General features: G+C 62.1%; 2 protein-coding genes across 2 annotated transcripts in view; both read left to right on the forward strand.

The window, feature by feature from the left end:
* Positions 1–289: 289 nt before the first annotated feature.
* C2CD4D (C2 calcium dependent domain containing 4D) lies at positions 290–6,597 on the forward strand. Its single transcript, XM_006119422.4, has 2 exons — positions 290–1,588; positions 3,044–6,597. Exon 2 carries the CDS (start codon positions 3,128–3,130, stop codon positions 4,214–4,216), a length of 1,089 nt encoding a protein of 362 aa, XP_006119484.2. The 5' UTR covers positions 290–1,588; positions 3,044–3,127; the 3' UTR covers positions 4,217–6,597.
* A 10,708-nt stretch (positions 6,598–17,305) lies between these two features.
* RORC (RAR related orphan receptor C) overlaps positions 17,306–24,663 on the forward strand; it is a 79,952-nt gene continuing 72,594 nt past the window's right edge. Inside the window, exon 1 of the mRNA XM_075907070.1 lies at positions 17,306–17,459. Coding sequence (XP_075763185.1) covers positions 17,414–17,459 — 46 coding nt within the window. The 5' untranslated portion in view covers positions 17,306–17,413. The remainder of the gene's footprint in view (positions 17,460–24,663) is intronic.

Genomic DNA, 24,663 nt, shown 5'->3' on the forward strand with positions numbered 1-24,663 from the left:
GTCTTGAGGGACCTGTCAGCCCAGAGCCTCTTCCCAGGGAGCTTTTCCTGATGTGTCCACCTGCCCATCGCAGCCAGCCACTTGTTTCCCTGTGCTGCCACCAGCTGGTAGTGACGGCTGCTCACTGGGCCGGATGTGAACCCAGCCGTCCACGGCTCAGCCCCGTGTCTCGTTACTGAGCCAACAAGCTGGGCTAAGGCGCAGTGTCAGCCTGCCATGCACTAGGGTTGGCCGGGGGTCTGCAGCACCCTCCGCGAGGCAGCAACTGGATCCCTGCAAGGGGGAGTCAGGGGGGCGGGGGGAATCATGCTCCGGGAAATGGGGAACTTGCTCTTTGTTCCTCCCTGGAGGCTTTTCCTACTGATGCAGCTAACCACCGGTATTGGGGAGCCCACTCAGGCCTCCGCCGGTTGAGCTATGTGGCGATTCCTGGGACTTAGGCCGTCGGGGTTGGGGGGATGTTCACCACTGACATGGGGTGGGCAGTCATTTTCTCAGGAGAGCCACGTAATGAATTTTGGAACGTGCTCATGGGCTGGCTCCACCTCCCAGAGGAGGCGGAGCCTGGGGACTGGCCTCCCCCCAGAATTGTCCGGGGCCAAAGGCTTGGAAGTAGAAACACGGCAAAGGGTTTGCTGTTCCTGGCCCGGCTTCTACTGTGTTGCCTGGCAGCTGCCCATGTTTGCTGCGGATATTTAAAGGTCTCGGGGCTCCGGCCCCTGCCAGGGTAGCACCATGACTGGGAGCCATAAGGCATTTAAATAGGATCCTCTTATCTGAGCTGCTGCCTGGAAATTCGGTGGCAGGGGCAGCAGGATATAAATAGAAAGCAGCCTGCTGCAGTCTGGATTAAAGTGTTAGGTGGGCCGCATCCGGCCTGCAGACCACATCTTGCCCAGCCCTGACAAACATCCACAAGCTGGGACAAGTGAGTCTACGGGTGTGCAGGTATAGTAGGCTTTTATCCTCGACGTGAGCGTCACCTAACTGAGCCGTGTGCTCCATTCAGAAGAGCTAGCAAGCGGATTCTTCTTGCCCTGTGGGGGGAGTCAGGAACGAGGTGTTAGCAGGAGCAGTGGAACTGCAGCACATCGGGGTTGGAAGCGGGAGATTTGAACCCAGCGCCGGTGTGAGTGCTGCCAGCGGCTACAGCAGGCGGAAGAATTCTCTCCTGGTATCTCTCTTGCCAGCCATGTGGCCCAAGGCCCCCTTCCCTGCGTGACCAGGGGTGACCAAGGTGAAGCCGCCAGGACCAGACACAGCAAAGGCAACTTGCCTCGTTCCAGTGGCATCTGGGCTGACCCAGATGGTAGCCAGAGGGCTGCTTCCTGCCTGCCCCCGTCCAGGCGTCCTTCTAAATATCCGTGGCCGGTCCTGGCGCTTACACTTTCTGGAGGAGCCCCCTGCTGGGAAGTCACTCTGCAAGCACTAGACTCCTTGTCTCCCTTCCCGGCCGCCGGCTGGCTCAGTGTGACGTGGAGAGCCGAGCGCTATAACTCCCCCCGGCAAAGGCTGGTGGGTCCCAGCTGCTGCGGCAAAGCCGGGAGCGTGAAGCCGAGATCCCTGGGGAGGGGCACGCTGAAAGCAGGTAAGGACGGGGGCTGCGGTTCTGGACCACGCCAGGGTCCCACCTCCAAGAGGGAGCTGTTTACATGAGCAAACTTTTCCAGCCTGACTCCTGCAGGGGATGGGGGGGGGGAGTGGAAACCAGCCAGGCTGCCGCGAGGGGCTGTGGGCAGGTGATTCGAGCTCGGGGCTGCACGGGAGATGGCGAAGGGGGTGCAGTTTCTAAGCAGAGCAGTTGGCCTCTTGCCCTATTGACACGTTGGCAAGTTACCCTTTGGTGAGGCAGGTCCGGTAGCTTCCCAAGCCCTGGCATGTGGGGTAGGGGGGCACATGGCCTCGGAGCAGTGCCCCCCCCCCCGGCTCAGCTGTGCCTCTCCCTGGGGGTTTGGGTTGGCTCTGCAGATGTGACCCCCTGGCCCTGCAGAGGGGAAGGAGGCAGGAAGTGGGGCTTAAGGGCTTTTAGAAATTTCTCTGTGCTATGAGCAAGAACTACTCCAGTGTTTTAAAATCAGCGCTGCCTCGGGGCTAAGTGGGGGCTGGGCGTTAGGACTCCTGGGTTCTATGCCGAGCTCTGAGACAAGAGTGGGGTTTGGTGGGGTGCAGCCAGGTGCCAAGGCGCCTGAGGTAGGGAGGCAGTGCTGCCTAGTACTTCCAGTCCTGCAGACCTAGTTTCTAGTCTCCCTGGGTCCCCTTGAGAGAATCCTGTCTCGGCCTCAGTTACCCCATCAGTAAAATGGGCACCCTAAGTTTAACCCACATTTAAATAAATTAATGGAGATCGCCTATCTCCGGAAGGGACCTTGAAAGGTCATTGAGTCCAGTCCCCTGCCTTCACAGCAGGGCCAAATACCATCCCTGACAAATTTTTGCCCCAAATCCCTAAATGGCCTCTGCAAGGATTGAACTCACCACCCTGGGTTTAGCAGGCCAATGCTCAAAACACTAAGCTATCCCTCCCCCAAACCATTTTCATATCTCCCCATTGGGGAATTGAATCCCAGTCTCCCGCATGACAGGTGGGGATACTTACCACTATACTAACGAGGAGCTGCTTAGTATTTGAGACCTTCCAGTCCCAGGGCTACACCAGCACAACGTGTTGGCTGGTCCTACTTGGGCAACGGGGCAGATTCTGCCAGCCCTGAAGTGCTGGGAGCCCCTCCGCCTTTCGCTCTAGACCCTTAGCACGGCTCTGCCCTGTCCTGAGAGGCTAGTGCCAACATAGGGACATTGGCGGCTAAGCAGCCAGAGGGGTTTCAGCAGAGGAAACACCCTACTCACAAGGGAGCTGCAGGAGATGTTTGCAGGCCTGGAGGCAGCCTCCGATATGAGACAGGGCCTGGTTCCTTTCTCCAGCTGGGCAGCATCTGTCCGGTCTCCCCAGCTCCTTGCTGTAGAAGCAGCTCTGGGGAGAAGTCAATGGTCCAGCCCCTGGCAGCCTCCAAGGCTTTGACTTGCTGCTTCTGGTTCTTCTTAGGAGGCTTTTGACCCCAGGCCCTGGATCGGGGTTTCCATTGGAGGGGGCAGCAGCCTAGCGACCTGCTCCCCCGACTCCACCGAGATGTTTCTCTCCAGAGAGAGGGCCACGAAGAAGCCGGGCCCGCCGCCTGCCTGCCCCAACATCCTCACCCCCGACCGCATCCCCCAGTTTTTCATCCCCCCCCAACTCTCCACCCTGCAGAACAGAGCCCCAGGCAGGAATCCCAGTTCCCAGCAGGGCCCCCGGGGGCCCAGGAGCCCTGAAACATCCAGGGCCCTGATGGGCACCGCCAACCGGCACGTCATCCACATACCCAGCCTGGACCAGACGGGCGAGGCCAGCCAGCAGCTCTGCCCTGCCCACCTTGCCAGCCCAGGGGGCTTCCCCATCCTGCCCGAGAGCCCCCACACACGCCGCAGGGAGTCCCTCTTTCACACCCCCTGCCTGCCCCAGTGCGTCTCCCTCGACCTCTCCCTGGTGCTGCAGCCTGTCTCCCCGCCCGGTGATTGGGACAGCGACACGGCCTCCTCTACGAGTTCCTCCCCCTTCGGCTCCCCACTGCTGGTGCGCTCCCCACCCTGCCAGGCCCGCGGGGGCTGGCCCCTCTGTCGCTGCACCCTGCATGCCCAGGCAGGGGGCCGGGCTAGCTCGCTCTCCACGGAGGACGCCAGCTCAGCGGACAACAGCCCCTGCGTCCCACGCCGTGCGGCCGAGCCCAGCTGGGGGTCAGCAGCCAGGTTGGCCCCACCTCTCTTCTTCCCCCTGGACTTCATCTGCCGCCCCGTGCGGGTGGCCCAGGAGAACACGGTGGCGCTGAGCCGAGGCGGGCGCCTGCGCCTCTCCTCCGAGTACATCCCGGCCAGCAGGCGCCTGCACGTCCGGCTGGTCAGCGCCGAGGGCCTGTACCCGCAGTCCTGCCCCCCCCGGCACGTCGGCTGCTGCGTGTCCCTGCAGCTGCGGCCCGGCCAGGCGCAGAAGCAGCTCACCGCCCTGGTCCAGAGGAGCCGGAGCCCCATCTTCAACGAGGACTTCTTCTTCGAGGGCCTCGCGCCCCACGAGCTGCCCGGCCGCAGCCTCCGGCTCAAGGCCCTCAGCAAGGGCTGTGGTGTGAGGCGGGACACCGTGCTGGGCGAGGCCGAGGTCCCGCTGCCCGCCCTGCTGCCCAGCTAGGTCCCAGCACACCCTGAGGCCTGGTGCTTGTCCCCGGTGGGGACCGGGGAGGCGGGACATGCGGGAGGGAAAGGGACTTGGCCAAGCATTGGGGGGCTGGAGGGAATGTGACGACTGCCCAGAAGCTCTGTCCTTTGGCTGGAGCCCCACACTGCACCCTTGTCCCTTCCTTCTGCCCCCTCGAGCTCTTTCCTCCTGCCCCCCGAAATGACAGCTCCCCCAACCCCGGCCTGGCCCACCAGGAATGGGGTGCAGCCCCTAGGCTCTCGGGGGGGGGGGGGCACTGGCTGCCCGAACTCTTTGGGTTTCGATAATAAAAAGAATCCTCTTTTGCGTGGGATCCGGGCCGTGGCTGCACGTGGCGGGGGCAGGCTGAGATGGGGGCCCGGGGTACCAATGGCAGCAGAGGGAGGTCCAGGGCTGCATGGAGAACATGTGTTATGAGCCCCCCCTTCCCGTGCCCTGCTCCCTTACTGCCCACCCCCTCCCTCTCCCTCCCCTCCACTCCCCTCCCCACCCCACTCCAGCTCCAGCAGCTGCTCTCCACCTGGCAGTGGGGGGAGGTGTCTCGCTCTACCCACAGCGTGATCCGGTTCCTGCTGCTGGGGGGCGGGGGAGGGAGCAGAAGAGACGGGCCAGCCACGTTTGCAAACAGCCGAGAAAGCTGCCAGCCACCCGTCCCGGGCGGTGGGCTTAGCTCCTGGCAGGTACTCAGGTCTCGTGGAATCCCAAGGTGCGTGTTTGGAGAGAGCCAGGCCAGCAGACCCCTTCCTGTCTCACCCTCTCCCCACCGGTCCCACTGTGGCTCCCCCTGGCTCTGATCCAGCCCCTTGTGCTCCCCCCTTCCCGCAGCCCCCTTGCCGCAGCTCTGCACTGTCGAGCTTTGCAACTGGGAGCCGCAGGGTGGCTGGCCAGGGCGCTGCTCTGCAAACAGCAGGATGGCACCGCTGCCCACCCCACAGAGCCCACCCAGAGCCACCCCCACCCCCACTTTATTCCCATCTGCAGTCTGGGGGAGGGGGGAGATCATGGGGGAGGCCCGGTTAGCCCTGGGCTGGAGGGGATCCGAACCAGGGGGGAGGGGGGAGGCATGGCCATTCCTTCTGGGGTGAGGTCCTAAGCAGGGCACGACCGCAGCATTCAGGCGGGTCTCTGGGGACAAGTGACATGGACAAGGCCCTAAATCCACCCCCACAGTGGGGCAGGGTGTTGAACGGGCAGGATGCCAACGGGCTGGGAAGGCCGGGGGTCGGGGCGCTCGTCACCCCAGACCACCTGTAGCGTGGGAGCAGCCAGCTCCTGCACGAGGGCTGCTGGTCTGGGGAGCGGGGGGTCCTGTGTGCCCAGCCCCCATCAAATGCAAAAGGAGCCTTCGGTAGGAAGCCCAGCAGAGGGCACTGCTGGGCAAAGGATCAGTCTGGCTGCCTCCCCCTGTCCTCCACAGCCTGCCTCGCCCCAGCAAAGGGGAGTGGGGTGGGAGACAGGGGTGTCTGGTGGTTAGAACGGTGGGGCACGGGGAGTGCAGGACTCCAAGGTACCATTCCCTGCTCTGCAACTGTGTAGTACTATGGGTGGGGGGAAGGAAAATGACTCTCCGGGCCTCAGTTTCTCCCATAGGAATTTAGGAGCCAAGACAGGCCCCTTGTTCTGGGTGGGAAAGGAGGGGCTAGGGGTTCTTGCAGGCGACATGGAATCAGGATTCCCATTCTTAGCTCCGCCACTGACTCACTCTGTGACCTTGGACAAGTTGCTTCCCCTCTCTGCGCCTCGATTTCCCATCCTCAGGTGGCAGGTTGATACGGCTGAATTAATGAATGAAACCCACTGGCAAAGACAAAGAATTGATTGTCTGGTGCTCTTTGGAATTGGGCCCCAGGAATTCCCGGAATAAACACAAGGAAAGCTGGGGGAACGTTCCCTAGCCACAGCGCTAGAGCTATTGTGCAATGAGAGACGAGAAATCAAGGGGAAGGATTTTTCATATCCACGTGTTACATCTTGTCTCAGCTTGTTTGTGACTTCTTTGGGGCAGGGACTGTCTCTCAGGCTGTCTGGGCAGCACCTGGCCTGACAGAGCCTCACTCTCAGTCACCGTGGGTGCATCTAGACTGGCAAGATTTTGCGCAAAAGCAAGTGCTTTTGCGCAAAAACTTGCCAGCTGTCTACACTGGCCGCTTGAATTTGCGCAAGAGCACTGACTTTGTAATGTACAAAATCAGTGCTTCTTGTGCAAATACTTTCACGCTCCCGCTCAGGGATAAGCCCTCTTGTGCAAGAATACTTGTGCAAGAGGGCCAGTGTAGACAGGCACCTTAATTTTTTTGTGCAAGAAAGCCCGATGGCTAAAATGGCCATCGGAGTTTTCTTGCGCCAAAGCGCATCTAGATTGGCACGGATGCTTTTGCACAAAAGCATCCATGCCAATCTAGACGCGCTTTTGTGGAAATACTTTTAACGGAAAAACTTTTCCATTAAAAGTATTTCTGCAAAATCTTGCCAGTCTAGACGTAGCCCATGTGTCTGGGCAGCACCCCGTATGCCAGGGCCCTGATCTCGGTTACTCTGTGCCTGGGCAGTGCCCGGTAGAGGAGGGTCCCCTGATCTCTGGTGGGACATCTCAGTGCTGCCCCAGCACAAAGGGCTGGTCATACAGAATTGGCTGAAAGATCTTGCTTGATACAGCAGTGCCCTAGAGACATACGCTCTGCCCCTACCAGTGGCTCAGAGAGGGGGAGAGGGGTCCAGCCCAGCCCCACAGCATGAGCAGAGCCTGGCTGTGCTGCCTGTTCTGTTGGGCGAGGCGCCAGGCTCTCAGGAGTTCCCACGGGAGATGGATTGGGAAGACACGGGAATGAGGGATGGGAAGGAAACGGGGCTGCCCTGACAAGCCAAATCTGTCGGCACAGGGGCTGGGAAGGCGCCTCCCTGCCCAAGGGCCCCAAGGAGCCCTGCTGCCTCCCCGTCGTTCCTGCAGAGCCTGGAGGACACACGCATCGACGGGTGCACCCGGCTAGGAGACCGTTTCCAAGAAACTCCAAACTCCAGTGCGGTGCAGACACAGGCCCTGGGATCCGGGAAGGGAGGCTGCAGCTGGGGAGCCCAGGAGCAGAAAGATGCTTCAGGAGTTGCAGGGACCACCTGGAGGGCCTGACCGTGTGGGGCCACTCATGGTGCCAGGCTCTGTCCAGATCAGGGCTGCTCATGCAATCCCCTGCCCACTCATAATCCTGGCCCACGTATTTCCATCCTCCCTTGTTTACTTGCCCCATGGCTTGGTGGCCTGCCGCCTCCAACTGGCCCTTTAACGTCCCGCACGAGGATGGCCAGTGCAGGGACTCTGGGGCTGACCAAGCTGCCTAGGCAGAGGGAGGGGCAGGGATCCCTCACCCCATGCCAGCACCTGATTAGCCACTGGCCCCTTAGACCTTCCCCAGTGAGGAGACCCTGGTCAGGGCAGCCAGGGCTGGAGGCCAATGGGAACACAGGGAGCCGGTTTCTAAAGGAGGGTCTGCCCAGCCCCCTGCGACCAGGCACTGCCCCCCACCCCCGGGGGAATGGACGAGATCTGCAGAGCAGCGCAGCTGGGCACATCTGGCTCCCACATGCTGCTGGGTGAATTCTAGAATGCTGGCCGAATTCTAGAATGCTGGCCGAATTCTAGAATGCTGGCCACAGCTGGAACGCCCCTCTGGACGGCGGGGAGGCCCACGCCTGGCGGGTGCGCAGGGAATCCCGTTGCCAGGGAGGAAGAGAGATGCTTGAGACTGGCTGCTGGAGTTGCCCTGCCAGGCAGGAACAGGGACGTTGGGTGATGCCCTCAGGGTCACCTCAGGAGCCGGTGGCCCTGCTGGACACTGAACCCAGAGCTCCTGGAGCCCAGCCCAGGATGGACCCGTTAGCAAAGGAGAAAAATCAGGGTTGGGGGGAGGGGAAGAGGCTCCTATGTAAGTAAAAGCCCCAAATATCAAGACTGTCCCTACAAAATCAGGACGTGGTCACCTTACCTGGCTCCCAGATCCACCCTTCTCAGCTCCCACTCCCCCCAGTGCCCCAGCTTGAGGAACGAGGGGGACCCAGCCCCCCAGGAGGCTGGGGAAGGGGCCTTTGGCGGCGTCTCCCTTCAAGTGGTGGCTGTGGTTTCCTGCGAGCAGGGCACATGAGCCAGACAGGAGCTTTGCTGAGTGGCCGGGCCGAGATGCCAGAGGCAGATAAAGGTCCAAGGCGGTTCCTGTAACCCCGTGCGTGCCTAGCACCGTGTGGGAAGCACTTACCGTCAGCTCTTATCGCAGCTCTCCCATGACACGCCAGAGTCTGGGGCAAAGCAGGCCCCGGAGCTCACTGTGCTTCTCTGGATCTGGGGGGGGGGGGTATTTGCGTTTGGTGATGCCTCACTGTCCTGCCCCCCAGCCCCCTGCTATTCTGGCCCTGGGGCTCCTGAAGGTGTGGGGCTGTGGGTCAGGAGCAAGGGGTGCCAGGAAATCTATGTGAATGAGTGGGGGAAACCCAGGGCTGGGACAGCAGGGGACTGCAGGTCGGGATTGAGAGGCACGGGCAGAGCTGGCGGGGGGATGCCCAGGGCTCAGATAGCAGGGGCCATGGGCCTGGATTGAAGGACACACACCTCTGGGCACGCCCCCCAGAGCAGAGCTGGCTTGTGGGCTATTGAAGGGTAACCAACGGGATATATAGGCTGGAATCTCGGCTTCACGTCCAACTACAGGTTCTCAGCCCCCCTTGGGAGCATAAACACCAGGATGGGACTCCCTCCACAGCCCCCAGCCCTCGCTCTGCCCCTGCCAGCTGCCCTCAGCCTGCCCCAAACCCAGCCCCCTGCCTGTGCCAGTCTGGCAGCTGGGGCGGGCACTGGAGCATAGTAAATCAAGCACCCACCACTTGGACATCTCGTTCCCTGCCCCTTCCAGGCCAGGTTCTGGGGCCATGCTGCCCTTCGCTTCTCTGCTGGCAGCACCAGCCAGGAGCAATTCCTGCCTGAGTTAGCAGCCCTGTAACTCTGCACAGGGACAGCTCCCCGCAGTGCCAAAAAGCAGCCACCTCTGGGGGGCAGCCTGGCAGCTGGTTCAAGCCCACACTACATGCAGCACCTGGTGAGGGATCCTGGGGCAGCGTCCCACCCCAGAGTGGCCGCGTGTCAGAGCTGAGTGATTCCTGCAGACGGCGCCATGCCAGCGGGAGGTACGGACCTGTGGGCGGCTTCTTAAGGGAAAGGATCCGTCAGGAGCAGCCGTGACCTGGGCTCTTTCCACAAGAGGCCAGGCTGGGTGCAGCCAAGCGTCCTGGCAGTTTCCAAGCCCCAGGGTGAGGGGGGCTGGCGCATCCCACTGTTGCCCTTTCCTAGCCTGGTGCAAGAGGCAAATAGGCTCAAGGGAGAGCAAGACAGCAGAAGACGCTGGGTCCCGTTGCCAGCAGCCCTAGGCCAGGGGCTGCTGAGCTGCTAGGAGCCCCTGTCATAGGCCCATCGCTGTACTCAGCCAGCTGGCTCCCCTGTGACATCGCAGGGCCGGGCAGGAGGCAACTGAGCCCCTCCCTGCTGTGGGCCCGGAGCCGTTCCCTACAGGGCAGCCACCGGCACCTTTGGAGACAGGGCCCTGCAAGAGCACCCAGGCAAGCAGGAGCGGGGCACAGACCCCGGGGGATTCTGGGTAAGGGAGGACAAGCCACCGGAGCGGAGCAGAGGATGTTGTCTTTGCTCTGCTCTACCCCACGGCTCTTGCAGAGCCGGCCCCGTCTGCTAGCTCCTCGGAGGCACGCCCAGCACGAGCCTGCCGGGCCGCTCTGTGCCAACAGCCAAACCAGTTCACCCGCTGCACGGATGGCACCGTGCCAGAGACGAGAACCTCCATGAAGCATCCTACAAGGATAAGTCATAAACCCACCCTCGGCCACACCCAGCGAGCACAGCCCTCACAACCCCACCCGAATCACACCCCCAATCACCCCCAAACCCACCCCCGGCTACACCCACCGAGCACAGCCCTCACAACCCCACCCGAATCACACCCCCAATCACCCCCAAACCCACCCCCGGCTACACCCAGCGAGCACAGCCCTCACAACCCCACCCGAATCACATCCCCAATCACCCCCAAACCCACCCCCGGCTACACCACCGAGCACAGCCCTCACATTCCCACCGGAATCACATCCCCAATCACCCCCAAACCCACCCCCGGCTACACCCACCGAGCACAGTCCTCACAACCCCACCCGAATCACATCCCCAATCACCCCCAAACCCACCCCCGGCTACACCCACCGAGCACAGCCCTCACAACCCCACCTGAATCACATCCCCAATCACCCCCAAACCCACCCCCGGCCACACCCACCGAGCACAGCCCTCACAACCCCACCCGAATCACACCCCCAATCACCCCCAAACACACCCCCAGCTATACCCACTGAGCACAGCCCTCACAACCCCACCCAAATTACACCCCCAAACCCACCCCCAGCTACACCCACTGAGCACAGCCCTCACAACCCCACCCGAATCACACTCCCAATCCCACCCCCAGCTACACCCACTGAGCACAGCCCTCACAACCCCACCCAAATCACACCCCCAATAACCCCCAATCCCACCCTCAGCTATACCCACTGAGCACAGCCCTCACAACTCCACCCGAATCACACCCTCAGTCACCCCCAAATCCACCCCAACCACACCCACCAAGCACAGCCCTCACAACCCCTCTGCCAGCCCTTCCAATCACCCCCAAACTCACCCCTAGCCACACCCACCGAGCACAGCCCAAATCATACCCCCATCACCCCAAACCTACCCCAGCCACACCCACCAAGCACAACCCACACATCCCCCACCAGCTCCTTCAACCATACCCCACTTAAATTACAGTACTCACAATCCCCTAAAATCAGCCCTATCAATCACACCCCAAACCACAGCACTCGCTCCCTCCCTCCCCCAACCAGTGCTTCCAATTACTTCCCCTAATATCAGCCCACATAAACCTCAAAACTACCCCTGATCCTATCCACCAATCACAGCCCTCACAAACCCACTCCCCAGCCACACCCAATCACCTCCCACACCAATCACAGCCCTCACAAACCCATTCCCAACTATATCCCCACCAATCACAGCCCCACACAAACCCACCCCTGGCCAGACCCACTCATCACACCCCCACAAGCCCAACCCCTGTTCACCCCCCCCAGTCAGACCCCATTCAAGCCCACCCCTGTTCCTAGCCACCAATCAAACCTCACAAGCCCACCCCCTGCCACACACACCAATCACCCCCAACACACACAAGCCCCCTCCATCACACACAGCCATGATGCCTTGTAGCTGGGGCTGCTACAGCTTGAGCCAAACAGCCACAGCCCAGAAGGGGACCCCTCACGCACACTCCCCAGTCAGTGACACCCCCACACTACACACCCCTGTGTGACCCCACCCGGCCTGCCACAAAGACACACGTAGGCCCAGCTGCAGCCTGACACACCTCCCTATCCCACCCACAGCCTGGGCAGGGGGGCCCTTTCCCTCCTGCTCCATGCAGCTCAGCTGGCTCAGCACCCCGCTGGGTGCCAGCTGCGTCCCTCAGTGGGCGTAGCTCTCTAGCCAGCAACTCGCCTGACCAGAACAGGGAGACTTGCCCTGATGTCACCTGGCTGGCCCATCCCGTCCCGTCCCTGGCTGGCTTGACCTGGGAAGGGGGATTCGTGGAGGGGTCCAATTCAGCTCCTGCTTATGCAAACAGTGGGGGCCGGCGGGGGGGGGGAGGGGCTGGGCTCTTCCTTAGGGAGAATGTTCCCCGGGGACCCTCTTTCCCACTCTGGGGAAGCAGCTGTGTTTTGTCCAAGTTTGGACTTGGAAACCAGCAGTAGCAGGGAGCCAGAGAGAACCCAGGGTCTGTCTGCGTCCGGCTGCCTCAGTCCAGGATCCCCTTTCGGATCCAGCCCAGTGCTGGCTGTTCAGTAGGGTGAGGCACATTTACATGCGGAGGGAGGCAAATGGGGAGTGAGGATTAGCACAGGGCTGCAGGGAAGCCAAGCACAGGAATAGCGGGGGAGTGGGTGCTGCAGAGGAGCGCTGGAAGAGCATTGGGATGGGCTGGGGGCAGTGCTGGGATAGCCAGGTAGGATGGGGAGGGGGTATTGCTCAGGACTGAGTCTCCTGAACAGGCAGGTGATTCTGAGTATTCCAAGCTGGGGCGGGGTAGGACCTGCTTGCCATCTTGCCCCATGTTACACCGGATGCTCTTTGAGGTTGCTGAGACACAGCAAAGGGCCATGTGCACTTCACAGGGCCAGGTAATTATCTGGGGCGAGGCAGGATGCCTGGGTTCTATTCCCAGCCCTGCACCACCTGGGGCAAATGGCTCAAGCTACATGTCCATCTGGGAGGGCGGAAGCAGGGTCCTTTCCCCTGCAGTTTCAACCCAAATTTTACCCCCAGGAAGAACCAATTACAACCCAAATAGCAGAGCCAGATTTACCTGTGGGGTAACTTCTGCAGCCCCCTCCTAGATATCAACCCTGTTCTGTTACCCTAGTGTAAACAGAATGTAACTCAATGGAAGTGAATGGAGGCACATGGCGTAAATCAGGAGCAGCTCCCTGAAAATGAATGGATAGCTCCACGAAAGTCAATTGAAGGATGCGGTGTAAATCCGGGGTACCCTATGGCAGGCAACAGAGGAAGTGGAGTAAATGTGGAGCAGCCCATGCAAGGCAATGGGGGAGGTGGTGTATATTTGGCATAACTCACGGGAGACAATGGGGAGATAGGGTGTAAATCTGGAGTAGCCCATGGCAGGCAATAGAAAGGGGTGTAAATCCGGAGTAGCTCATGCAAGGCAATGGAGGCAGAGGGGACGATGTGTAAATCCGGAGTAGCCCATGGCAGGCAATAGAAAGGAGTGTAAATCCGGAGTAGTCCATGCAAGGCAATGAGGGGGGGTGTAAATGCGGAGTAGCCCACGGCAGGCAATAGAAAGGAGTGTAAATCCGGAGTAGTCCATGCAAGGCAATGGGGGAGGGTGTAAATCCGGAGTAGCCCACGGCAGGCAATAGAAAGGAGTGTAAATCTGGAGTAGTCCATGCAAGGCAATGGGGGAAGGTGTAAATCCGGAGTAGCCCACGGCAGGCAATAGAAAGGAGTGTAAATCCGGAGTAGTCCATGCAAGGCAATGGGGGGGGGGGGCGGTGTGTAAATCCGGAGTAGTCCATGCAAGGCAATGGGAGGGGGGGGCGGTGTGTAAATCCGGAGTAGCCCCTGCCCACGCTGCCCGCACGTGCCGCCCGGGGGCGTGTCCTGGCTGGGCCGGGCGGTCACGCGGCGGCGGCGTGGCGAGGGGAGGAGCAGGCAGCTCGGGCCGGTCCAGCCTCCTGCACCGGCGCTGGTTGTGTAACGCGGGCGCCCAGGCCCGGCTAATCGAGTGCTGCTCCCGGGAGCCACGCGTGGAAAACTACTGGTCCCCGGGGAGGCTCCCGGGGTGCGGGGAGGCTGTGGGTGCCCAGCCCCTCCGAAAATCAGGGGTGCTGGGGGCACCTCGGGCCGTAGGGGGCTGGAAAGGCGCAGCCAGAGACATTAACCCCCCAGACCCTCTCTAGCCCGGTACTTTGCAAACACCCAGTAGCTTCCCCTCCCCCCCATGGGATGATACTGCCCCCCATGTGGGAAACTGAGGCACCGCCAAAGCAAAGTGGCTTGCCCCAGACCACACTGCCTGTTCACGGCTGGGCTAGGAAGGGAATCCAGAAGTCCTGCCCTGCGGCCCCTCTAGCCTGGCCCTTTCTCACAGGGGCATGGGGAGTTTGGGATGGACAAGCCCTGCTGGGAGAGGGGGGTTCCCTTGGGGATGAAGGCCTCCATGCTTCTCCCCTTAGCTCTGCCCTCTGCTGGCTTACAGTCCCCTAGGCCCTCTCCCCCGGCCTCTGGGACCTGATGAACCTCTGCCACCCGTCACCCCCCAATGGAGGGGCTTTTGCTGTTTTGCCCCAGAAACATCTGCTGGAGGGGGCCTGGGTTCCCTCTTTGGCATGTTCTAGGGCCCCTGTCTAGGGCTGGGTGCAGGCATAGACAAAGGAGGGCAACATCTGGGGTGGGAGGGTTTCCCTATGAGGAGAGTTATGGGGCAAAGGAGCAAGGGCGAAACAGAGCTGGGGTGAAGCCCTACCTCTGGGGCATTTGCACACAGCTTGGCCAATGCCCAGGAAGAGGAAATTGCACAGGCAGGAGGGCAGCCCCACAACTACACTCACAGTTTCATGCCTGTCCCTTCTGTGGGAGAAGGGGCTGAGGGGGTGTGCGTGAGGGGAGGGGGGCTCTTTAGGAGGCTTGTCCCACCTCTCAGGGCCATGAGTCTGGGAGCTGCCTGCAGCATGGGGGCCCCAGACGCGGTGCCCAGCCCTAGAGGCTGAGACCGGGGTGCCTGGCACAGGAAGATAATCCGCAAAGCCTGGCCGTGCTTTGCCATTCCCCAGCCACTCCGCAAGAGGTTCTAGGCAGCAATGTTTCCATGGGACAGAGGGGGGGAAACTGAGGCACAGAACCAGGGTTTCTGCCAAGGTCACATGGAGAGGAAGGAATAGAACCCAGGGGTCCTGACAGCCATCCCCCTTCCTCCCACCACTAGACTCTACTCTCTTTCGACAGCTTGGCTTAAAGCCCAAGCATCGTGGGGACCAGAAACCCTGACTTCCCTAGGAAGCTAAGGCAAACCACAGAGACTTCCCCAAGGGAGAAGAATCTGTTCCCAGCATGGACATCTCTTGCAGCTTTATATCTAGGGAGCAAAGAAATTCGGGGGGAGGAGAGAATGGCCCCCCCCCAAGGAAAATCTGAGTGGGGGTGGGCAGGAGCCTTTCTTGGGAGAGGTTCTTGGGTCATGCTCCCCCTCTGCCCAGATTCTGTGTTGGACCCACTGACCTAGCCTCAAGGTGCCTGGGTACCAACTGGGATGCGATGGGAGGATGCCAGATTGGGGGATACAGAGGTTGTGAAGGTATGAGAGGGGGTAGGGGGTGCAGGGCTGCAGTGGAGACAGCAGGGCTGGGACTGCGAGGAGGGAGCTGAGCTGGGGGACTGGCTGCGGGAGGGGGCGGACGGGGGGATGCTGGGATGGGAGGATTGGGGGAGAACTGGAGGGGGGGGGTCCGGTCCTGGGAGACATTGGGCTGGGGAGAGGGGAGGGATGCAGGGACAGGGATGCTGAGAAAGGATGGAAACCTCTCCTAGCGGGGGGAACGGCAGCGCCACTCGCACCCCTAGTCCCAGCGCCTACGTGCAGGGCTGCAGCGGGGGGGATGGGGGGATGGGGGTGAGGGCAAGAGGTGGGGGGCTCAGGGCGGGGGAGACGCGGGTCTGGGAGGATGCTGGGGGGCGGGAGGCGAGGCAGGAGCGGGGGCTGCAGAGCTGAGGTGCTGGGGGAGGAATGAGGGGGACGCTGGGGGGCGGGGGGCGAGGCAGGAGCGGGGGCTGCAGAGCTGAGGTGCTGGGGGAGGAATGAGAGGGACGCTGGGGGGCGGGGGGCGAGGCAGGAGCGGGGGCTGCAGAGCTGAGGTGCTGGGGAAGGAATGAGGGGGATGCTGGGGGGGTGCAGGGGTGCGGGGCGGGGGGGCTGCAGAGCTGAGGTGCTGGGGAAGGAATGAGGGGGACGCTGGGGGGGTGCAGGGGTGCGGAGCGGGGGGGCTGCAGAGCTGAGGTGCTGGGGGAGGAATGAGGGGGACGCTGGGGGGGTGCAGGGGTGCAGGGTGGGGGGGCTGCAGAGCTGAGGTGCTGGGGGAGGAATGAGGGGGACGCTGGGGGGGTGCGGGGGTGCAGGGCGGGGGGGCTGCAGAGCTGAGGTGCTGGGGGAGGAATGAGGGGGACGCTGGGGGGGTGCAGGGGTGCGGAGCGGGGGGGCTGCAGAGCTGAGGTGCTGGGGGAGGAATGAGGGGGATGCTGGGAGGGTGCAGGGGTGCGGGGCGGGGGGGCTGCAGAGCTGAGGTACTGGGGAAGGAATGAGGGGGACGCTGGGGGGTGCAGGGGTGCGGGGCGGGGGGGCTGCAGAGCTGAGGTGCTGGGGGAGGAATGAGGGGGACGCTGGGGGGGTGCAGGGGTGCGGGGCGGGGGGGCTGCAGAGCTGAGGTGCTGGGGAAGGAATGAGGGGGACGCTGGGGGGGTGCAGGGGTGCGGAGCGGGGGGGGGTGCAGAGCTGAGGTGCTGGGGGAGGAATGAGGGGAACGCTGGGGGGGGTGCGGGGGTGCAGGGCGGGGGGGCTGCAGAGCTGAGGTGCTGGGGGAGGAATGAGGGGGACGCTGGGGGGGTGCAGGGGTGCGGGGCGGGGGGGCTGCAGAGCTGAGGTGCTGGGGGAGGAATGAGGGGGACGCTGGGGGGGTGCAGGGGTGCGGGGCGGGGGGGCTGCAGAGCTGAGGTGCTGGGGAAGGAATGAGGGGGACGCTGGGGGGGTGCAGGGGTGCGGGGCGGGGGGGCTGCAGAGCTGAGGTGCTGGGGAAGGAATGAGGGGGACGCTGGGGGTGCAGGGGTGCGGGGCGGGGGGGCTGCAGAGCTGAGGTGCTGGGGAAGGAATGAGGGAGACGCTGGGGGGTGCAGGGGTGCGGGGCGGGGGGGCTGCAGAGCTGAGGTGCTGGGGAAGGAATGAGGGGGACGCTGGGGGGTGCAGGGGTGCGGGGCGGGGGGGCTGCAGAGCTGAGGTGCTGGGGAAGGAATGAGGGAGACGCTGGGGGGTGCAGGGGTGCGGGGCGGGGGGGCTGCAGAGCTGAGGTACTGGGAGAGGAATGAGGGGGACGCTGGGGGGTGCAGGGGTGCGGGGCGGGGGGGCTGCAGAGCTGAGGTGCTGGGGAAGGAATGAGGGGGACGCTGGGGAGGTGCAGGGGTGCGGGGCGGGGGGGCTGCAGAGCTGAGGTACTGGGAGAGGAATGAGGGGGACGCTGGGGGGTGCAGGGGTGCGGGGCGGGGGGGCTGCAGAGCTGAGGTGCTGGGGAAGGAATGAGGGGGACGCTGGGGGGTGCAGGGGTGCGGGGCGGGGGGGGCAGGGCTGGGGGCGGGGCGCCTCTGCAGCCCGCCCGTCGCTATTGCAGCCACCGCTCCTCGGGGAGCGACTCCTCTCCCCTGCCCAGCGCGTCCCTCCCTCCCCAGCGGCGGCTGCACCCGGCTGCCCGGGCAGAGGCGACGAGGGTCCGGCCGCTCGCGGAGCGCAGCCCATGGAGGCCGGCGGCGGCAAGAGGCAGCGGGACGGAGCCGGCAGAGGTGGGGCTGGGCTTAGCGTGGCACCGCGGCCGGAGCAGGAGGCGATCGGAGCAGCTGGTGGGAGCGCGGGGGGACACTGGGGTAGTTGATGCGGGAGCAGAGGAGATACTGGGGAAACTGGCATGGGAGCAGAGGGGATACTGGGGAAACTGGCATGGGAGCAGAGGGGATACTGGGGAAACTGGCGTGGGAGCAGGGGGGATACTGGGGAAACTGGCGCGGGAGCAGGGGGGATACTGGGGAAACTGGCGTGGGAGCAGGGGGGATACTGGGGAAACTGGCATGGGAGCAGAGGGGATACTGGGGAAACTGGCGTGGGAGCAGGGGGGATACTGGGGAAACTGGCGCGGGAGCAGGGGGGATACTGGGGAAACTGGCGTGGGAGCAGAGGGGATACTGGGGAAACTGGCGTGGGAGCAGGGGGGATACTGGGGAAACTGGCATGGGAGCAGAGGGGATACTGGGGAAACTGGCGTGGGAGCAGGGGGGATACTGGGGAAACTGGCATGGGAGCAGAGGGGATACTGGGGAAACTGGCGTGGGAGCAGGGGGGATACTGGGGAAACTGGCGTGGGAGCAGGGGGGATACTGGGGAAACTGGCGTGGGAGCAGGGGGGATACTGGGGAAACTGGCATGGGAGCAGAGGGGATACTGGGGAAACTGGCGTGGGAGCAGAGGGGATACTGGGGAAACTGGCATGGGAGCAGAGGGGATACTGGGGAAACTGGCGCGGGAGCAGGGGGGATACTGGGGAAACTGGCATGGGAGCAGGGGGGATACTGGGGAAACTGGCATGGGAGCAGAGGGGATACTGGGGAAACTGGCGTGGGAGCAGGGGGGATACTGGGGAAACTGGCGCGGGAGCAGGGGGGATACTGGGGAAACTGGCGTGGGAGCAGGGGGGATACTGGGGAAACTGGCATGGGAGCAGAGGGGATACTGGGGAAACTGGCGTGGGAGCAGGGGGGATACTGGGGAAACTGGCATGGGAGCAGAGGGGATACTGGGGAAACTGGCGTGGGAGCAGGGGGGATACTGGGGAAACTGGCGTGGGAGCAGGGGGGATACTGGGGAAACTGGCGTGGGAGCAGGGGGGATACTGGGGAAACTGGCATGGGAGCAGAGGGGATACTGGGGAAACTGGCGTGGGAGCAGGGGGGATACTGGGGAAACTGGCATGGGAGCAGAGGGGATACTGGGGAAACTGGCATGGGAGCAGAGGGGATACTGGGGAAACTGGCGCGGGAGCAGGGGGGATACTGGGGAAACTGGCATGGGAGCAGGGGGGATACTGGGGAAACTGGCGTGGGAGCAGGGGGGATACTGGGGAAACTGGCATGGGAGCAGAGGGGATACTGGGGAAACTGGCGTGGGAGCAGGGGGGATACTGGGGAAACTGGCATGGGAGCAGAGGGGATACTGGGGAAACTGGCGTGGGAGCAGGGGGGATACTGGGGAAACTGGCGCGGGAGCAGGGGGGATACTGGGGAAACTGGCGCGGGAGCAGAGGGGATACTGGGGAAACTGATGCGGGAGCAGGGGGGATACTGGGGAAACTGGCGTGGGAGCAGGGGGGATACTGGGGAAACTGATGCGGGAGCAGGGGGGATACTGGGGAAACTGGCGTGGGAGCAGAGGGGATACTGGAGAAACTGGCATGGGAGCAGAGGGGATACTGGGGAAACTGGCGCGGGAGCAGACGGGATACTGGGGAAACTGGCGTGGGAGCAGGGGGGATACTGGGGAAACTGGCATGGGAGCAGAGGGGATACTGGGGAAACTGGCGCGGGAGCAGAGGGGATACTGGGGAAACTGGCGTGGGAGCAGAGGGGATACTGGGGAAACTGGCGCGGGAGCAGGGGGGATACTGGGGAAACTGGCGTGGGAGCAGAGGGGATACTGGGGAAACTGGCACGGGAGCAGAGGGGATACTGGGGAAACTGGCGTGGGAGCAGCGGGGATACTGGAGAAGCTGGCGCGGGAGCAGAGGGGATACTGGGGAAACTGGCGTGGGAGCAGCAGGGATACTGGGGAAACTGGCGGGGCAGCAGGGGGGATACTGGGGAAACTGGCGCGGGAGCAGGGGGGATACTGGAGAAGCTGGCGTGGGAGCAGGGGGATACTGGGGAAACTGGCGCGGGAGCAGAGGGGATACTGGAGAAGCTGGCACGGGTGCAGAGGGGATACTGGAGAAGCTGGCGCGGGAGTAGAGGGGATACTGGGGAAGCTGGCGTGGGAGCAGGGGGGATACTGGGGAAGCTGGCGCGGGAGCAGGGTTATACTGGAGAAGCTGGCGCGGGAGCAGAGGGGATACTGGGGAAGCTGGCGCGGGAGCAGGGTTATACTGGAGAAGCTGGCACGGGAGCAGAGGAGATACTGGGGAAGCTGGCGCGGGAGCAGGGTTATACTGGAGAAGCTGGCGCGGGAGCAGAGGAGATACTGGGGAAGCTGGTGCGGGAGCAGAGGGGATACTGGGGAAGCTGGCGCGGGAGCAGAGGGGATACTGGAGAAGCTGGCACGGGAGCAGAGGGGATACTGGGGAAGCTGGCGCGGGAGCAGAGGGGATACTGGGGAAGCTGGCGCGGGAGCAGAGGGGATACTGGGGAAGCTGGCGCGGGAGCAGAGGGGATACTGGGGAAGCTGGCGCGGGAGCAGAGGGGATACTGGGGAAGCTGGCGCGGGAGCAGAGGGGATACTGGAGAAGCTGGCACGGGAGCAGAGGAGATACTGGGGAAGCTGGCGCGGGAGCAGAGGGGATACTGGAGAAGCTGGCGCGGGAGCAGAGGGGATACTGGAGAAGCTGGCGCGGGAGCAGAGGGGATACTGGGGAAGCTGGCGCGGGAGCAGGGTTATACTGGAGAAGCTGGCACGGGAGCAGAGGAGATAATGGGGAAGCTGGCGCGGGAGCAGGGTTATACTGGAGAAGCTGGTGCGGGAGCAGAGGGGATACTGGGCGCAGAAGAGGAACGGGGGTGGTAAGTGGGAATGGCTGGAGAGGAGAGCGAGTGGAGAAGAGCAGTTGTCAAGGGGGATCCGTGGGCATCGTGCCGGCTGGCAGGGTGGCAGGGGAAGCCCTGGCAGGGGCAGGACAGAGCCCTGTGGGCATCGTGGCAGCCAGCAGGCACCAGGAGGACACTGGGCATTAGTGGCAGCTGCTCCAGGAGGAGGGCAGAGGAGAACTGCAGGCATCATGGTGGGTGTGTAGATGGGGGGAGGGGGAGACGGGAAAACCTGAAAGGAGACTGGGACTGAGTCTGGCCAGGATCGTCCTGCGAGCGCTTCCCAGCATGGCCAGGCACTTGGCAACAGGCTGATTCCGCCACTGGGGGCGCCTCCAAGGGTGGGAGAAGTTTCTACCCTCTTGCTACTTTGTGCTGTCCCATTTCGCTGATTTGGCCAGGGGTCCCTACCCCCATGGTGTTTATTCCATGTGCCCCGGCTTGGTTTTGCTTTATTCCCATGCCCCTGTCTTCCTGCCTGGAGCTGTGCCGGCCTGAATTGTTCCCCTGGCGCTGTGGAGAATGTGCTCATATATGACATTGCCAGGACTGTGCAACTGCGTGTCATGCACCCTGTACTGCTCGGCCAGAAGGGAGAGTCTCCTTTAGTTGGGTGGTAGCAAGGCTCTGTGTCCTACTCTCCTGCCTAGGAAGGGAGGATGAACTAGGGGATAATACTCTCTCACAGCAGAAGGCTTTAGTGCTATTTCTTTATCTTTCTAGGCCTCAGTTTCCCTATGTTCTCAGCAAGGACAATGACACTGTCTATGTTTGGACTGTTTACACTGTGAGCTCTTTGAGGCAGGGATCGTCTCTCAAAGGGCACCTGATCTCAGCTGAGACCCTTCCAGGCACCACCACCACCTAAGCTCCCCTCCTGAGAGGTGTAAAGTGCCTGTGAATATTTTTTTGAACAGTTCAGGCCTCTCCAGTTTGGGATGTTCCCTCCCTCCTCCTTTTCCTCCTGCGTTCGTTGTAAACAAAATCAGCTGCTTGGGTCCAGAACCTTCAGTAAGTGATTTGCACGGTAGCGGCGGTGCAGCATTAAACCAGGGAGCATCTGACCTAACCGTGGGCTCGTTTCTGCGCCAGGAAAATACAGATCTGGCGGCGGCCTGCCCGGGGTCCGAGATACTGTGCTTTCGTTCCTGGTGCCTCTCCTCTTGGAACCGGGCCCCTTACACACCTTCCCCCTGGTGTCCTTACAGAGGGAGTCCAGCCGCTGGGGGATCTGGGAGGGTGGGGAGGGGGATCGGCTTGCAGAACTTCGCCTGACACTTGCAAATGCCTTGCTGCATGCACCTGGGCTAGTACCCTGGCAGCAGAGACAACGGATGCTTCCCCAGTGCAGGGGATAGACAGAGCAAGGGCTAGCATGGGCAAGGCTCCCGCAAGGTGTTTTCCTTGGTAGCCAGGGCTATTGCTTGGCTCTGTGGCGTCCTTAGCACGAGCGGTGAGGAGAGACCGCAGGTCCCAGGCCGGTTTTACAGGCAACACCGCCCTGATCCCAGAATCCTGCTCCGGCGCTGGGAAAGGCTGGGATAGAGGGACATGGCTTGCTGGGCCCAGGAGACCAACCCCCACCTGGTTCTTAGTGAAATGCTGGGGAGGCAGGAATGCCTAGTGGTTAGGGCCCTGGCCTATCATGTGGGAGACCTGGGCTAATTTCTCTGCTAGGAAAGAAACTTAGCACAGGGGTTCTCGGCTGTTTTCTTCCTGAGCGCCCCTCCCCCAACGTGCTTCAAAATCTCCACGCCCCACCTGTGCCACAACAACGGCTTTTCTGCATCTAAAAGGCAGGGCCACTGTGAGGGTGTAGCAAGAGGGGGCCTCACAAAGCTAAGTGGCTTGAGCTTTCGCCCCTCGTGGCGGGGCTCGGAGCCCTGGGGGGCAGCCCTGCACGATGCTGCTTTGGCTTTCTACCCTGGGCCCTTGGCAGCCCTCCTTCTCCAAAACCTGCTCGTCGCCCTGGACCCCTGGTTGGGAACCACTGACTTAGCCTCCGGACCTCAGTTTCCCCACTGAGCAGAGCACACATGGCTCAAGTGTGCCTTTACTCCCGCATCCCCTTATGGACCTGCTTTATGTGCTGGCAGCAGTGTGGTCTAGTGGCTAGATCTAGGGATGTGACACTAGAGCTGTGCAACCCTTTCCCAGAACAGAGAAGGGGGAGTGTGATCCACGGGCTGCGAGCTGGGACCCTTGGGCGCTAGGCTCCTTTCACCGCCTGGGCAGGGAGGGCGGTCTAGTGGTTGGAGCAGCAGAGTGGGTTCGCGGAACCCTTGGTTCTGTTCTGCGTGTTGGGATGGGGAGTGTGTGCTGGTGATTTGTGTGTTAGGGTTCCTAGGTTCTGGGCCGGGGGATTGCTCCAGTGGATAGAAGGGGGTGGGGACTGGAAGTCAGGACCAGGAATGTTAAATATTGATTAATTGAATAGTCGAGTAACTGAATAAATTCTTATCGGTTAGTCGATTATTCTGTAGTCCCCGGGGGCGGGGCCGGCAGCCGGTGCGCTCTGGCCTCACTCCCGAGGAGCCTCCTGTCACTCCATGCTGCTGCCTCTGTATCAGAGGCAGCAGCTGGTCCGGGAGGGAAGCCAGTTTAAAAACCAGCTCCCCTCGCGGACCGGCTGCCTGTCGCCCTGCGCTGCTGCTTCTGATAAAGAGGCAGCAGCCTCTGTTGGGGGGGGGGGTCTGAGCTCCTGGATCCGGTGTGAGCTGGAACTGAGCCAGGCTGCCTACCCACCTGGCTCCTAATACAGTTTAAATGCAGAGCCGCAGCAGGGGTAGGGCCCAGACCCGTCATAAGCCAGCATTGAGCCAGCCTGCTAAAAATATTTACTGGCGGAGGGGGAGCGGGAAATACATGTAGTCTGTAGCATTAACCTATAAGCTTTTGCTTACCAGTTCATCCACTACACTATTCCATCCCTAGTCAGGACTCCTGGGTTCTCTGAGAAGGGGTGGCCTCATGGACAGAGCAAAGGGGAAACGGGAGGGTCTGGAGTCCTGGCTTCTTTCCCCCTAACTCTTCCACTCTCTACGGGCTTGAGTGAGTGCTCTGTGCCTCAGTTTACCTGCTCCCTTTGTCACTGTCCTGGGAGGGTGGAGGGGTGTGTTGTGACTTGTGAGGCTCAGGTAATGCTTGTGATGTGCCCAAGGGTCTGGGAAGGCAGCAGTAGCAGAGGATCAAGGGTTATGGTCCATGTGTGAGCTGCATGGCCCCGGGGCGTTGGCTAATGCTGCCATGTGAGAGCAGCAGGTGGGTAGTGGTGGATGCACGGGGAGGCGCTGGGGTTACTGGCAGCGGCTGGTGTTGCCTAACGTGGGGCGAGTTGCTGTCATGCAGACGAGGCTGTTGTTGTCCCTTTGGGTGTGTGTGCGCCTCCTTGGGCAGGGCCAGCACTGGCAGTGGAGGTGGTCCCGCTTGGACCTGGACTGGGGTGGTCCTGCTTGGAGCCGGACTGGGGTGGAGGCTGGGGGACTGAACCCCAACTGGGCTATGTAACTGGAGGGGCAGGATGGCCTGGTGGTTAGCGCACTAGCCTAGGACTTGGTGTGAGTCCGCTGACTCCCTGTGGGACCTGGGGCTCGTCACAGCGTTGCACCGTGCCTCAGTTTCCCTATCTGTAAAGTGAGGAGAATACCTCTGCCTCTCGTGGGCGTGCTGCAGAGAAATATAGAGATTGCGGGACCCCCGATAGCTCCAGGCCTATAGGAGATTCAAGTAACCCTGAAGGCCTGAACCGAACGCCTCTCTTGTCCACTTCCCTCTGGAGGGTTTGGACTCAGCTCTACCGGGGGAAGTGGGAAAGCCTGCATTGCACCCCCTTTCGTGGCTGGCCTGCTAAGGCATAATAGCCTACTCCTGCTGCCAGGGGATGGAGTTCCTCCTGCGGCCCTAGGGACAGAGGGGCCTGGGAGGCTGAGTTGGAGACCCCGGGTTCAAGCTGCAGTGGGATGGGGTGGCAGGGAGGTGGTTATAAAAGCATCAGGCGGCAAAGCCCCTTTCCCGTTGGGAGAACAGAGTGCCCAGGGCACGCGGATCTTGGGACAAGAGACCTTGGAGTAGGGAAGTCTTAAGCCCTTGGGTCTAAGGGTCTGGCTGCCAAGCAACACGAAACAAAACCCACTGCAAGAGGCTCCCTTGAGAGAGGTCTCAAAGGATCCCGGATACTTTCCTGGGGGAGTGTCTGCAGCGCCGG

The sequence above is a fragment of the Pelodiscus sinensis genome, chromosome 24 (genome assembly GCF_049634645.1).
Source record: "Pelodiscus sinensis isolate JC-2024 chromosome 24, ASM4963464v1, whole genome shotgun sequence".
Classification (NCBI taxonomy): domain Eukaryota; kingdom Metazoa; phylum Chordata; order Testudines; family Trionychidae; genus Pelodiscus; species Pelodiscus sinensis.